Source organism: Atractosteus spatula, chromosome 4 (genome assembly GCF_055471065.1).
Source record: "Atractosteus spatula isolate fAtrSpa1 chromosome 4, fAtrSpa1.hap1, whole genome shotgun sequence".
NCBI classification, from domain to species: Eukaryota; Metazoa; Chordata; class Actinopteri; order Semionotiformes; family Lepisosteidae; genus Atractosteus; species Atractosteus spatula.
Genome location: NC_142709.1, coordinates 20,141,339 through 20,155,554, shown reverse-complemented (window position 1 = coordinate 20,155,554; position 14,216 = coordinate 20,141,339). Strand labels below are relative to the sequence as shown.

The 14,216-nt window shown below is 35.0% G+C and overlaps 1 protein-coding gene across 2 annotated transcripts in view; it reads left to right on the top strand.

Moving 5' to 3' along the window:
- The window catches only part of diaph3 (diaphanous related formin 3), a 458,904-nt gene that overhangs the window by 278,467 nt on the left and 166,221 nt on the right, over positions 1–14,216 (top strand). The window contains exons 18-19 of one of the 2 annotated variants that reach the window (XM_088913165.1): positions 9,393–9,425; positions 11,387–11,482. In XM_088913165.1, coding sequence (XP_088769291.1) covers positions 9,393–9,425; positions 11,387–11,482 — 129 coding nt within the window. The remainder of the gene's footprint in view (positions 1–9,392; positions 9,426–11,386; positions 11,483–14,216) is intronic. The other variant, XM_088913166.1, reaches the window with a different exon arrangement.

Below are 14,216 nucleotides of genomic sequence, written 5' to 3'. Positions count from 1 at the left end.
TGTGCTGCTGTAATACAGTTTTAAATAATTAAAAGTCTAAACAGTATCAGCTTTATTTATGGGTTTTAAATAAAGGCGATTTAAACGCGATTTAAATCAATATAAATGTTTATATCGTAACGCATAGGTGACTATTCATTGTTATTAAAATGACTTAAATTCGATCATGTTGTGATATTTAGAAATATAAATTTGTTTGGTGCGAGTGAAGTTTTATTTAATCTCTGACCCAGGGAAACGTTTTATTTTTTCAAAGAAACGTTTGTTAAAAAAAAAAAGTCATGGCTCCGCCTGGATTCGAACACCCAACGTGTGATGTGTGAGTCGGGAAGCTAACCCACAGCGCCACTGGCAAGGTCACATGAGGAGTGTTGAAAAAGCCCTACAGAAACATTATCAACAGACAATGTACAGCGTGTACTATTCTTGTGTTGCAGTACATGAATATAATTATATCGTTATTAATTTCTTTAGATACGCGATTCCATATTATATTCCCTTTTAATCAAGTTCTAAAAGTATGCTTGTTGACTCCGGTATCACGTTAGTTAAAGACTTCGATGCTTAAAATGTTTAGGGAGAAATGGAATACTGGTGTGTATTTTTCTTTAAAGTACTGAGACCAGCCATATACTGTATGTTTATGTTCCAAAATTAATATCGTTTATGGCTTTCACACGCGATACAGTATGCTCCTATTCTTTTTATGCTCAGCTAGTAAGATTTCCCTTCAGTGGTAAAATTCCATATAAATATTCAATACTAAAACGGGCACAGTGAAGACATTTAAATCTTTCTACGACCGACCAACGCACCACGAGTGCCCCTGTCGGTCAACCAATCACGTACCGCGGTATTTTGCGTCATCGCGCGTCACGATGCGCCACGATGCGCGAGGCTGTAGCCAATTACCTCCGGTATGTGTCTGTGCCGCGCATTTTGAATGGCTGCATCTGTATAATACTGAAACTCTGTACAAAATTTAAAGCATTGTGGAATGTGATTGTTTTTGGAGGTCCTTGAAGAATTTCATTGTCCTTGCATCTTTTCTAGTAATAGAAGCTGTTCAAAATCACATTTTATTCATTATTATATTTCAATCAAAAGCAAATACTTTGAAAATGTGTTACACATAAGGAGAAATCATTCATTTCCCAAGTGACTAATAAAGTGTTTGTTATCCAAGGTTACACGTAATTTATTAATTTAACATTGTAGTCCAAAGCTTGTGCCCTTGGTGACCAAGCAGATTCATGTCTTTCTTTTCATTTTTATGAGCAGAGAAGATGAAAGATAACCTGGTTTGTTTATGTCATGCCGCCCAAATACATCATTTGTATTAAGCATGCTTTTATTAACCCCCTTCAGGACCAGTGGAGCTGAACAGCTCTGCAGTTTAAAAAGAATTATGTAGAGTTTGACCTGATGTTCTTACAAGACTGGTTGTAAAACAACTGCAGCAGTGGTATTTTGATCTTGTTTTCGCACCAGCCAAATTGCGTTTGAACTGCAGTAAGACTTTGATTTTCTGCACCTGCATCAAATAAATTAACTGTGGCCTTTTGTGCTGCATATTAATACTTTGTAATTATTATTTTTTATTGTGTAAAAAATCTACCTAATTCAATGATGTAACGAATAGTAAAGAACCATGTTAATATTGTTTACTGTTAAAACAGAATGATCAGTAAATTAACTTTTATTTTGTTGAAGATATACATGTGGTAATGCATGTGTATTATTCTCTTTTTACATTGCTGATTTATGCTTCGTTAATCTGTGTTTTTACATTTCCTGGTTGTACTGTAGTTCAACCAGGCTGGTTATTATAATGTGGTCTCTGAAATTCAGTCAGATGTGCTGAGAGTTGCCTGCCTGGTCTTAGCAGTGCTTTCTCATGGTTTTTTATGCTGAATGCGTAATAAGGAGCTTCAGAGTTTAATTTCCTGGTTCACAGATACAAAGCAGATAGTCACTAAATGATGTTAGGTAGTGACTGGCTTCACATAAGCTGTTATCACAGTACACTCAGTTTGATGTTTGTAGTGATAAATATGTTAGGGGTGTATTGTGATTGATTAACTAATGAACCTTAGGCTAAGACAATTAATTAATAGGTTCCAGCATAATGAACACTCAAGATGCCCCTGAAAATTTGTCTTTGAAAAACACCAGATGATTTAATTAGCTGATAACCACCTGACCGAATACGTTGCTTGATTTAGACAGTTTTCGCAACTGATAATTACCTTAAAATTAGATAATTTCTTAAACTTTCAGATGGTCTTTTTATTTTATTTAAAAATCTGCCAACTGGCAAAATTATAAATTTAAACAAGCTGTGCTTATCCACAGTTCTTGAGAAACCACATGCTAATTTTCATTCCAATAATTCAAACCAAATGCTTGGTTAAGATGCATCATAACCCTAAGCAGTGCACCTTGCAATGTATGTGTCCAGGTAGTTTTCAGTTTACAAGGCAGATGCATTCTTGAAAGTAACTCAGAAACCAGTAAATTAAAATTTCTCAGAATGGTTGTAAAGGGTATGTTACAGGTCTGCTCACATCCTGAGGGTTGAGCTCTTAAGTAAAAATAATAATGGTGTAGAAATTGCATGAGTTACAGTATATAACGTTACACATGTATTTTTCTTATTTAGGTTTTTACCATTCTGTTGTTAATTGATCTTGTAGACTTTTACACTCATACCCCGGTATAAGAACGTTCAGTATACAAATTTTCACTAATCCGAACTTGAAGAATTTGTACCTTGTAATTCATTATAAGAAAGAAATTTCACTAATTCAAACTTTGAAGTTCAAAAATGACCGATTTTGGCTGTTTGTTTCTTTGGCATTGGGGTTAAGGACACCCTGAGGCAGGAGTCCTTTGTTTCCAATCACAGCGAAAGCTTGTGCTCTCCTTTTCAAAGTTTTTTTTGTGTTTGTTTTGTAGTTGCTGTTCATTATGGAGTCTTAAGGAAGAGAAAAAAGATTCTTTAGCGTAATAGGCAGCAACAGCATGCACATCGTTCTAGCCGATCGCTTGGATAGCGATGTATTACGAAGGAATGAAAAATGTAAATATGATATCATTGATTATTTTACAGCTGAAGTTGGCTTGTTTGAGTAGACCTTAGTGCGGTGTTCACTAAGCTTGATATAATAACCTGTATGGTATTATATGTGAATTTGTCTTCGGTTTGGAACGGGGAGGAATTTTTCCCATAAGAAACACTGGAATTTTTATTTTCGCTTTACGATCTCCTGCCTTCCGAACAGATTTTCAGGAACAAATTATTATATGGGGTATGAGTGTATTTATTTTATTCATGGTATGTTACGGCTGACAGTTGTTTTTTTATTGTTGTTTTAATTGAATAACAATTATATTTAGAAATTCTTTACATTTAATTTCATGTTAAGTTTTGCATGCAATAGATTAATTTGTTTTAATTTGATTTATATTTAGTTTTTATACCATATGAACATAACATACAAATAGAACAAACTTACAGTGCACTGGATAGATTTATGGGGAAGGTGTGATTAGATGAGAGATGAACTATGGATTGAAGAACTGAGAAAGACTGATCAGCTGTCTGTTACCCAAGCAATTCTGTTTATCCCAGCTCACATCTGGAATATACAGATGTATATATTGTCTCAAAGACTTCCTAATTTAAGTAGTAGTAAATGTACTTGAGGCGTGTAAACCAATAACAAGCAAATTAAGAGCTCATAAATCAAAATGTACATGCTTGTATAATAAATAGGAATATTAATTAGCTTTCGTCCAGTCACACCACTTTGGTATGGCACTGTGTGTAAATATAAGGTTAATGAGGTAATCAACGTTAGATGATTGAATTTCTAGCTTACATTCATGTGTGGTTTCATTTATTAACACTAAAATTTCACATAAGAAGTGTTTTAATTAAGTGGCCATTTGGGCCTTCTGATTCAACAACGTATTACTTAAAATAATTTTATATAAACACCTAGCTCTAATTATCATTCTTATGCTTCTGTGGTACCTCAATGAAAGTACCATAGTGCCATCACAATATTATTTTTAAACACAATGACATAGAGATTTGACATTCTGTCACAAGATTTTCCTTGTGTTTTATATTTTTGTAGTCATGCGTTTATAATTTTATCGGTCATTACTTATTTGTGCAATTCTTTGGTCAGAAGTGCACATCTCTTGATTACATCTACCACTACGGTGGAAGGAAGAGATGGACCTTGGCAGGGGAGAAAACCAGTCGCGTGGCGAACATATCAGTGGAGGCGGGGGGACAGGCAAACCAGGGAGCAAAGCACGAGTGAAGTGAGAGCTGGAACATGGAAGGGAGAGCGTGCACGAACACAGCAGTGGTGCACACACCCTGGGATGAAGGAGCAATGCTGCATGCTGGTTGAGCCAGGTTGAGCACTAGGTACACTCACTGTAGGCTGCTGGGGTGCAATCAAATCATGCTCTTCTAGCTTGTGGTCAGGATGGTGGGAGTTAAAGCCAGAGAAATTAACCTGATTACAGTTTAAAAAAACCAGGGGGGAAATCCAAAAGGCGAAGTCACAAGAACAGGCAGGGTCCAGACCAAGGGAACAGCTATGATTAGGGGAAAACAGCTATGACGAGGTCAAGACAGGGCAGGTCGGGAAACTGAACTAGGCAAGGGTTGGGGAACACACAGAAAGGAGACAGCAACTCAGGAATACAGGTAGCAACCAGGTAACAAGGAACTGGGGAATACAGGGACACGGGAACACCAGAACCCAAGAACAAGGCTCAGAAACAGGTTAGCAGGCATTTCTTATGCCAGAACCCCAAGCGCAGTCTGACCTGGCCTTAAGTAGCCGGCATCATCTACATCCAGGGTGCTAATAATGATGACCAGGTGATAAGGCCCTCAGCCAGGTGAACTGGTGTTAACTGAAGAGTGAAGGTGTGGCCATGTACCACGGTAACATTAGCCTGCCCTTTGGCGCTGAAGACAGGGAGGACATGACAGGGAAGTGTTTTTTTTTGTTCTGTGATTACCTTAAATGAATCTTGAACTAAATAATCATTATATTATAAGTATTCAGATATAGTATAGATATCTTTAGTCTGTTCTATGTAGATATAGAAAATAGTTTAAATTACTAAAACAATTTTGTATATATTTTATGTTGAAGTTTTTTTTTTCTCAAAGAGCCCAGTATCTTTGTTATAGCTTTATATACTTTAGTGCAGGAGTGCCCAAACTTTTTTTATCGGGGGCCAGATGGAGAACAATATGGAGTCGCGGGCCATAGGCTACCTTAAATAATAAAAATAATCAAATAACACTGGATATACGTGCATTCCAATAGTCAAATTGCCTTTTAATTTAGGGGAATACCCTAATTTCAGAACTTTGTGTTTTCAGGAATTTGTTTGGCTTAGGTATGATAAAGTTAAATAATGTTTTGCGACTTGTTCTAAAGCGGGTCAGGAAGTTGCAGGGAAAACTGAGTTTTTCAAAGGGATGAATCATTTAAAAAAAGAAACGCTAAAAAAAAACATGGAGAGAGTCAGAAGCATAAAAATACTCGTGATTGTGTAATTGTGAAGTGTGCCCGCAGACATCTTTAACCCGGGCTGTGTTTCGCAGAATATGAAATTCTTTAATATGAAATTGGGTGTGTTGCAGACAAACTATTTTGATTCTGTAATTTGGCGACTAAAAACAGTAATGTGGCTCCTAAATGTTTCATTTTCGGAGCCAGTGGCTCCCAAATATTTTCTTTTAGTCTGAAGCCCTATAAATAAAGATATCACATAATTTTAATATACCTGTAAGATTTCACAAATTTTACTCTCTAGTGATGATCTAGTAGTGACTCTACTGTGCCCTTGGACTGAAGAATCACTGTCAAGTCAAGTGTTGGTGTTGTTGTGGAGATTCGGAGCACATCAGAGAGGTGACTGTTATCTTGGATCTCATTCGGCTCTTGTTTAGCGTCATTAGAGAAAATGTTTGCTCACATATGTGTGCCGAACAAACTCAGCATTCTTTTGGTGTGGCGCCTCATCTGTGGAAATCTGGATTTTTCTAAGCTCCTGTAGAACTCTGGCAGTGGGAGCAAAGACCCATAATGTTTCGTTTCATAATGTCCCTTTACATTATATTCCTTCATTACAGCAACTGATTCTTGGCAAATTAAACACACTTGACTCTGAATGTGGTGAAAAAGTATTCATTTTACCAGTGTGGCTTGAATCTCCTGCATTTGCTGTCAAGTTTTCATTTCCTTGGTTCCGCCATTTCGAAAAGTTAATGTACAGAATTTTGAAGAGGGTAAAGAGAAATTATAGGAGGAATATAGGAGCTTGATTACCAATTTTGTGGAGTGGTGTCATCTTAAGCATCTCCAGCTTAACACCAGCAAGACCAAAGAAATTATCTTTGACTTTTGAAGGAATAAGTCTCCGCTGAACCCTGTTTCCATCCAGGGTGAGGACATAGAGGGCGTACATTCCTACAAGTACTTAGGGGTACACCTGGATGATAAGCTGGAGTGGTCTGGTAACACTGACGCCCTGTACAAGAAAGGTCAGAGCCAACTCTACTTTCTTAGGAGACTCGGGTCCTTTGGTGTGTGTGGAACACTGCTACACATTTTTTATGAATCAGTGGTGGCGGCGGCCATCTTCTACGCTGTTGTGTGCTGGGGCAGCAGCATCATGACAAAAGATGCAAATAGGCTCAATAAACTTATCAAGAAGGCTGGCACTGTGTTGGGGATGAGCCTTGACCCCATGGAGGTGGTGGCTGAGAGGAGAATGCTGACCAAGCTCACAGCCATCATGAACAACACCTCTCATCCGCTTCATGGGACTGTTACTGGGCAGCGGAGCACATTTAGCAATAGACTGCTCCAGCTACGGTGTTCAAGGGAACATTTCCGTAGGTCCTTCCTGCCGGCGGCTGTCAGGGTGTATAACGCTGCCCTAGGCTAGGACTGTTAGCCCTTCATTTGCTCCTCTATGGACAGCATGTTTACTCCATTGTACTTTTTGGACAATCAATCTGTATAAACCTATGCACATTTTGCACATATTTTATTGTTTTTACAGTGACTATGATCAGCACATTTTGCACACACCTATGTATTTATTTATTTTTATTTATTTTGTTGTCTTTTGTTTTATAACTATTCTGATGTCTGTTTTGCTTGTCTTGGGCTGGACTGCTGTAACACATCAATTTCCCTACGGGATTAATAAAGTATTATCTATCTAGAAGTAGAGGTGGTAGCTATTCAGTTTTGAGAAGTGATTTTACGTGATGGCGGCACCTAGTGTTGAAAATAGGAACTGCATTTTTTACTTCATATCGGTGCAAATTTATAGTTCTAAATTAACTCACGGGCTGTTTCAGAAACTGTGGCGGGCCGTAGTTAGGACACCCCTGCTGTAGTGAATTTGTCCCTTTCAAAGGTTTAAAGAATTGCTTTGCCAAATCATGAAATCATACTTGCGTATGACTTCATACAAAAAATAAAGTAGACATCCCTTTCTAAGTGCCATATTTTAAAGTTTGTTTACATTTTGTACTTCAGATTTATCAGTAGATTGTTAGTAAGAGCAACAATATGTTCAAAAACTAAGAAAAAATATTTTTAAGGGCATAATAGCAGTGAAAACACAATACTATTGTGTTTAACGATAGTTTTCAACTGTGAAGCTTCTTTTAATGTATAAAGCATATTACATATAACCAGAGCTGTCTTTTTGCAAGGTATTTTGTTTTGTAAATGTTGCACATTTATTGTATCTTTATTATTTTTTCTTCTGAAGGGAATGCAGGTGAAATTAATGTTTAATAATGTATTAAGGAATGTTTTTTATTAAAACTGGCAGTCCAAGTACCATTAAAATCACGAATGACGATTGCTTATAGATGACCTATGACAGTGAGTCAGAATACAGTACATCAGTATAGGGTAATGTCAGAATGAGTATTGAAGATTTACAGGGCAAAATTAATGGCAAGCCCACATTTTTCTTTCAGAAAATGGTATTGATTAATTTCCAATTTGAAGGGTTTGAAATAAAAATATTTTTAATTAACAATTTGTTTTTCTTTTGTTCAGTTCTGACATGGTTTCTGTTTCTTTTTGAATAGGTATTTGAAACAAAGGGTGTATCTGTGGTAATATATGTTCAAACTGTCTTTCCATGATAGTACAGTCCTTGAGACTTGTTACACCAGATGTTGTTTATATGAAAGTAGTTTTTAATAGTAAAAGTAATAATACAAGTAAGGCTGACATAATCTTGCAATATTGGGTTTACTATTTACTAGATTACATGTTGCCAAAATGTTGTTAAATTGTATAAAATGTTTCCACCTGCTATAATTGTGATTGATTGCTAACCTTTGTTCAACTGGGCTTATGATTGTGATTATTACTTAACTTTGATTATTGCCTTTGAATTGGTTTTTTGATTGTGAGTTTTGTGAAAATCAGTGTTCTCCTAATCCCAAAATAAACCTTTTCTCTTTTCTGTATAAGACACCATTCCTTTCCCCTATAGCACTTTCTCATCAAAAGTGATCTTGATCTAACATTTGTTTTACTTCTCCTGATTAATACCCATATTTGATTTGTCACTCATCACTTTTGCCTCTGACAATTTTTCTCAACTTTTCATGTTTATATATACATTTTTAATATAACGTCCATGTTATACTTAACTAGTTATCTGCCAGCAGTCATAACTGTAATTTGATCAAGAGCAGTAAACAGTAGTAAACCTTCAGTCCCTGAACTTAATATTTCTCAATATGTAATATTGAGAATGAACATTTGTGATTTTTCCAGAACTTCTTTAAGAAGATAATGATGAAAATAAGTTTAGTAGTTGGACATAAGCTCTAGTTTTAAATTTGGTAACTGTAAAATATTATGAAGATATAAGGATTTTAAAAACACTCTTGGCAAGAAAAGCTGTTTCATTCATTTTTAAGGACCTTATCATATTACAACTGTGTAGGCTGAACTGGCCAATTTGTTGTAATTATAATTAGTGGATGACTTTTCTTTGAAAACCAATGAGACTGCTGACTAATGCAATTGTTATTTTCTTTGTATTTGATATTTTCTTTCCCTTTGTGTTTATATATTTCAATATTTGGTTGATTATAATAATAATTAGATTCATAATAAAGAGAGACAATGAGAAATAACTAGGTATTCTTTTGTCATTTATATAATTTATTTTTATGTTTTCTGAGCATACTATTTACTAAATGATGCATCATATTTAAAAATGTGAAATTGTCATTAAATTAACATCTCCATATTTTTAAAATGGTTTATTCCATTTTTCTTTTCTCTTTCTTACTAAAGTCTGTGATGTGATTCTTCCTCATGTGGAAACACGTAAGTCATAGGTATTTGCATATCCGTTGTGAGTAATTATTCAGTTTTGTGTCCTTTTGGTATTTGTGTCCCATGTGATATCCCTGGCGGTTAGGTAAACATCCTTCTTGGGATCTGACCTCGTGAATTCCCAACAGCCTTGACATATGTATGCTTAGTTTTTGACTTTGAGGACCGATAATTGCTTTTTTCCCTGCTTGCTTTGTTTAGTTAAGCCTACAGGGGAAAACTGAGCTGCTATGCATTTCAGTGGGGTTGTTTTTAAAGGTTATAACACTCGCCATGTAAATACTTCGAGACTCAACAAAGTGATTTACCAACAGATATCACAGAACACCTTCTCAGAGGTCTGCACTATAAATTTCTTAACGTTCATAATACTTCTAACATTAATTAATGAAGCAAGAATTTTGTGTAATCCAAAATCAAATGGACTTGACTTTTATAAGATTAACTTAACATTTTAAACTTTCCTAATCCTATATGCCTGGTCAAACACAATAATTAGTGCACAAGACAATTATCCATCTACCTCTGGGGATACACATTTTGTTCTCTTAATCTGGTGTCTTAAATAATTAAGTTTGCATTGAAGACCTCTATGCGCTGTACTGTTCGACACAAGGCAAATGGAAATTCTAGGGTTGAAGATTATTGAACGAATTGTGTTCTTTTTTCTTTCTCCTAGTAATAAAAGCAGAAGACCATCTGAATTGCTTTCTGCTTTTATTTAAAAAGATGTCCAGTAACATTATCTCTGAGCTAAAACAAAACATACAACATATGTCAGGGAAATACTGTATATTAACCACTATGTTTCTTTCTTGTAAAAGAAATATGACAATATTCTTTGCAGCTTTTTATTTCAGAAAGTGTACCAAATTATTTTCTATTTTGTATCTTGTTGTGTAGTAGAAAATGTAAAATCAGGATAAAGGCAATGTGTAACACTGCTGAAATTGTCACAGTAAAAGAAAACAGACTGTACATTGATACAGTATGTGTAAAGCTGAGATTTAACACCAGTAAAAATGAATCTTTACAAAATCATTTTAAACTGTATTGAGATTAGAACTGAGTAATTGAGATTGCAATTTTTGTATTCTGAATTTGTGTTCTGCCCTAATAAATCGAATATCAGAAGTATTTCATTAGAAAAGGCACGGGGAATCAAAAGTTTATTTTTGTTATAAAAGGCAACTGAGTCAATTGCTTGAAGAAACCCACTGCGTTGTGTAATGTTGTTGTGTAATGTTTTTGTTCAACTCTTAATAGGTTAAGATTTAATGCTAATCTTAACACTCAAGATAACACCTAAATGAATTAACTTTAATGATATTTGAGTGTTTACAGTATCCTATTCTTTAAATTCAAAGATTTACTTATCTTTCTAAAGACTTAAAAGACTTATACAGTTAACGTTTATTATGGTCAGCAGAATGCTTGCATGCAAAAACAACCTGCAAAAGGCTCTGAGAGGCATATGTTCAAATACACAATTATTGCTTAATTGCTGGCATCTAGTAATTCATCTCCATTGAGGTCATCACGTCAGATAACCCCAGGTGTATCAATTACTTTTACAAGTGTTATCGCTACCTTTTACATTATTAATCGCTTGTTTTTAAGATGTTCTGATTAAATGTAAATGAACACAATTTAAGAAAATATAAATATAATATTTTTATATTTATTTTTATTAAATACAATTAAAAGTAATTAGCTATTTTTTTTAATTTGTGAAACATGTATTTCTTTATACATTTCTCATTATTCCTTTCCCCTAAAGAAAAATCATTACATCTGCTGTTCTTGAACCGTACACATAAGTAAAAACCTTTACTAACGTATTATGACTCATGTTTTTTTTTTCTCTAGTAATTGCCCAGCTAATGAGGAAGAACATATGGATCTGGGGTGTGTGAGGAATTAATATTTGTTAATGTGTGATTACTTTGCAGCCAAAAAAGAGGAGGAAGAACTGGAGGAGAATAAAGCTATCAAAAAAAGAATTAAAGAGCTCAAAGTCTTGGATCCTAAGATAGCTCAGAACCTATGTAAGTAAAGCTCTTACAGCATATTTATTTTCTTTTGTGATAAACTGATGTAAAGTTATTCATATTCTCTAGGTAAGGTTAGGACCATGTTTTTAAATTGTTTTAGATGAAATAGCAACATGGCTTTGATATTACTAAAGTCTAATTAATTCCTTACCCTTATATTGCGCTTTTCGGGATGCTCCACTGAAATCTCCACCACCACCAATGTGTAGCATCCACCTGGATGATGCAACGGCAGCCATAGTGCCCTAGTACGCTCACCGCACATCAGCTATCAGTGGGGAGGAGAAGAGCCAATTCATAAATGGGGATTATTATGAGGCCATCAATAGTAAAGGCCAGGGGGAAATTAATTGAGGACACCAGGGTAACACTCCTACATTTTTTGAGAAACACCCTGGGATTTTTAATGGCCACAGACAGTCAGGACCTCGGTTTTACATCTCATCCGAAGGACGGCGCCTTTTAACAGTATAGTGTTCCCATCACTATACTGGGGCATTAGGACCCACACAGACTACGGGGTGAGTGCCCCTTACTGGCCCCTATAATACCTCCTCCAGCAGCAACATTAGTCTTTCCCAGGAGTTCTCCCAACCAGGTACTGACCAGACTCACACCTGCTTAGCTTCAGTGGTTCCCAGTTGTTGTTGTTTTTTACCCACCTCTACCCCCCAACTTTGGAGGACTTCTTTATTTTTATTTTTTATTTTTTTGCCAGTTGTGAGTTTCAGGGTGATGGAAAATGTTTGTCCTCTGTTTAATTTCACAGTTTGTTTTTTTTTATAAGACACAGTACGATTGAGACTTATGTCTACTCAAAAGGTTCAGAGATATTTGTTTCATTATATGATGGAAGCAATATTTAGGACTAAACTAGTGTATCATCTATATGAAAATAAGAGGCTAGGGGACAGTCAACATGGATTTTAAGAAAGGTTGTTTTGCTTAAGTATTTTTTTATTCTATTACAGTAACACTTGACACTGTACATACAATATGGAATTTTTATACAGTATTGTGAAAATGCTATTTTAAATTATAAGTTTCTAAGTTAATTGCAATAAAATAATTTGCAAATTAAAATTAGAATTACAATTTGGGAAATGTATGTTTGAACTGAACTGGTTAATGGATTGAAATCAGAGTAGCAATATTAGGTGAATGCTATTATTTGGGTATTAGCGGAGTACTGCAGGGATCTGTACAAGGGCTACTGTTTTCCCTGATTTATATCCAATGTCTAGATCCAGGTGTTGTTAGTAAGTTGTCAGGTTTGCAGACAGTATCAAAACAGGAGGATTAGCAAAAACTGTAGAAGCAGACAAAGTGATTACAAACGATTTAAAAAGAATTCACACTGGCTGATTACTATTAGTGTAGAAAAGATTTATACATAGCAAAAGCATAGTCTATAGATGGATATAGATGCAAAATAGGAAACACTGAGCTTGAGGAGTTTGCTTGTGAAAAAGACTTTGGTATTTATGTTGACAGATCATTTACATATAGACAATGTGGGACTGTAATAACAAAGGAAAACAATATGTTACGAGATATAGATGGAAGCATAAAATTTAAATCAGGGGATGATACATTAAAATTATAGAATATGTAAGACCTTATTTAGAATATTGTTTCAGGTTGCCACTTGCAAACATGATGTAGTTTCACTGGAATCGGTCCATAAAAATTTAACCAGTTGTATAACCAGGCTTTAATTAATATCCTACATTGACAGACTTGCATAACTGATTTCTGAAGTCTTAAACAGATTTAATTTAATTTAACAAGAGCAGACCATTCAGCCATTCTGGCACATTTGATAGTACCTTATTTGTACATGGATCTCGTGCAGCTCTTTGTTGAAGGAAGCCAGGGCTTCGGCTTTAACCACATAGCTAGTTAGATACTCCCACAACCTTTTGGATAAATAAATGCCTCTTTTTCTCAGATTTAAATGCACTTCAATAAAGTTTTCATTTCTGTCTGTCCTCTGACTCCTGTTTCACTGTGCATTGTGACTGAAAACGTCCACTGCATTGACTTAATATTTTGAGCATTTTGAGTACTTGTATCGGGTCTTATCTTTTTATGACTGTAATGTTTTAGTTCTTTTAGTCTGTCAGTGCTTGAAGGGCATTCTTTTAAGTCCTGGAATGCATCTGATTAATGTTTTCTGTATGGATTCAGAACATCTATATTTTTTTGTAATCAAAATTATTTTATTGCTTTGACATTGTTCACTAATCCTTCTGATTTGGTATCTTTTGCAAACATAACTCATTTCCTAACTATACCAGAATCTAAAGCACAGATTCCTGAGATAATCCACTAATTGTATTACCCAGATTAGATTGTTCACCACATATCTGCACTTCTGTTTTCTATTATTATATTCTTAACAGAATTTGGAAACAGAATTTGTAAAAATGAAATAATGGTGCATAGGTATTACCTGGTCACCTTTATTTTTCAATAAAAACACAAGTTTGTTTAACAAAAGAAGAAAAACATTCTTGATTCTTTAAATATTTATTTTCCCACAACAATAACAAATGGCCGAATGAATACATAAATCTTAATGGAGTTTCCAGTTTTGTTCATTTATTTCACTGAAGCATATTTTCAAAAAAAATCGTCAACAGTTTTGTATTTGGTATGTAATGTGTATGTGATGTGTATTTCCCCCTTAATTTTAGTCTCAAACATGTTCCAAGCTCATTGCAAC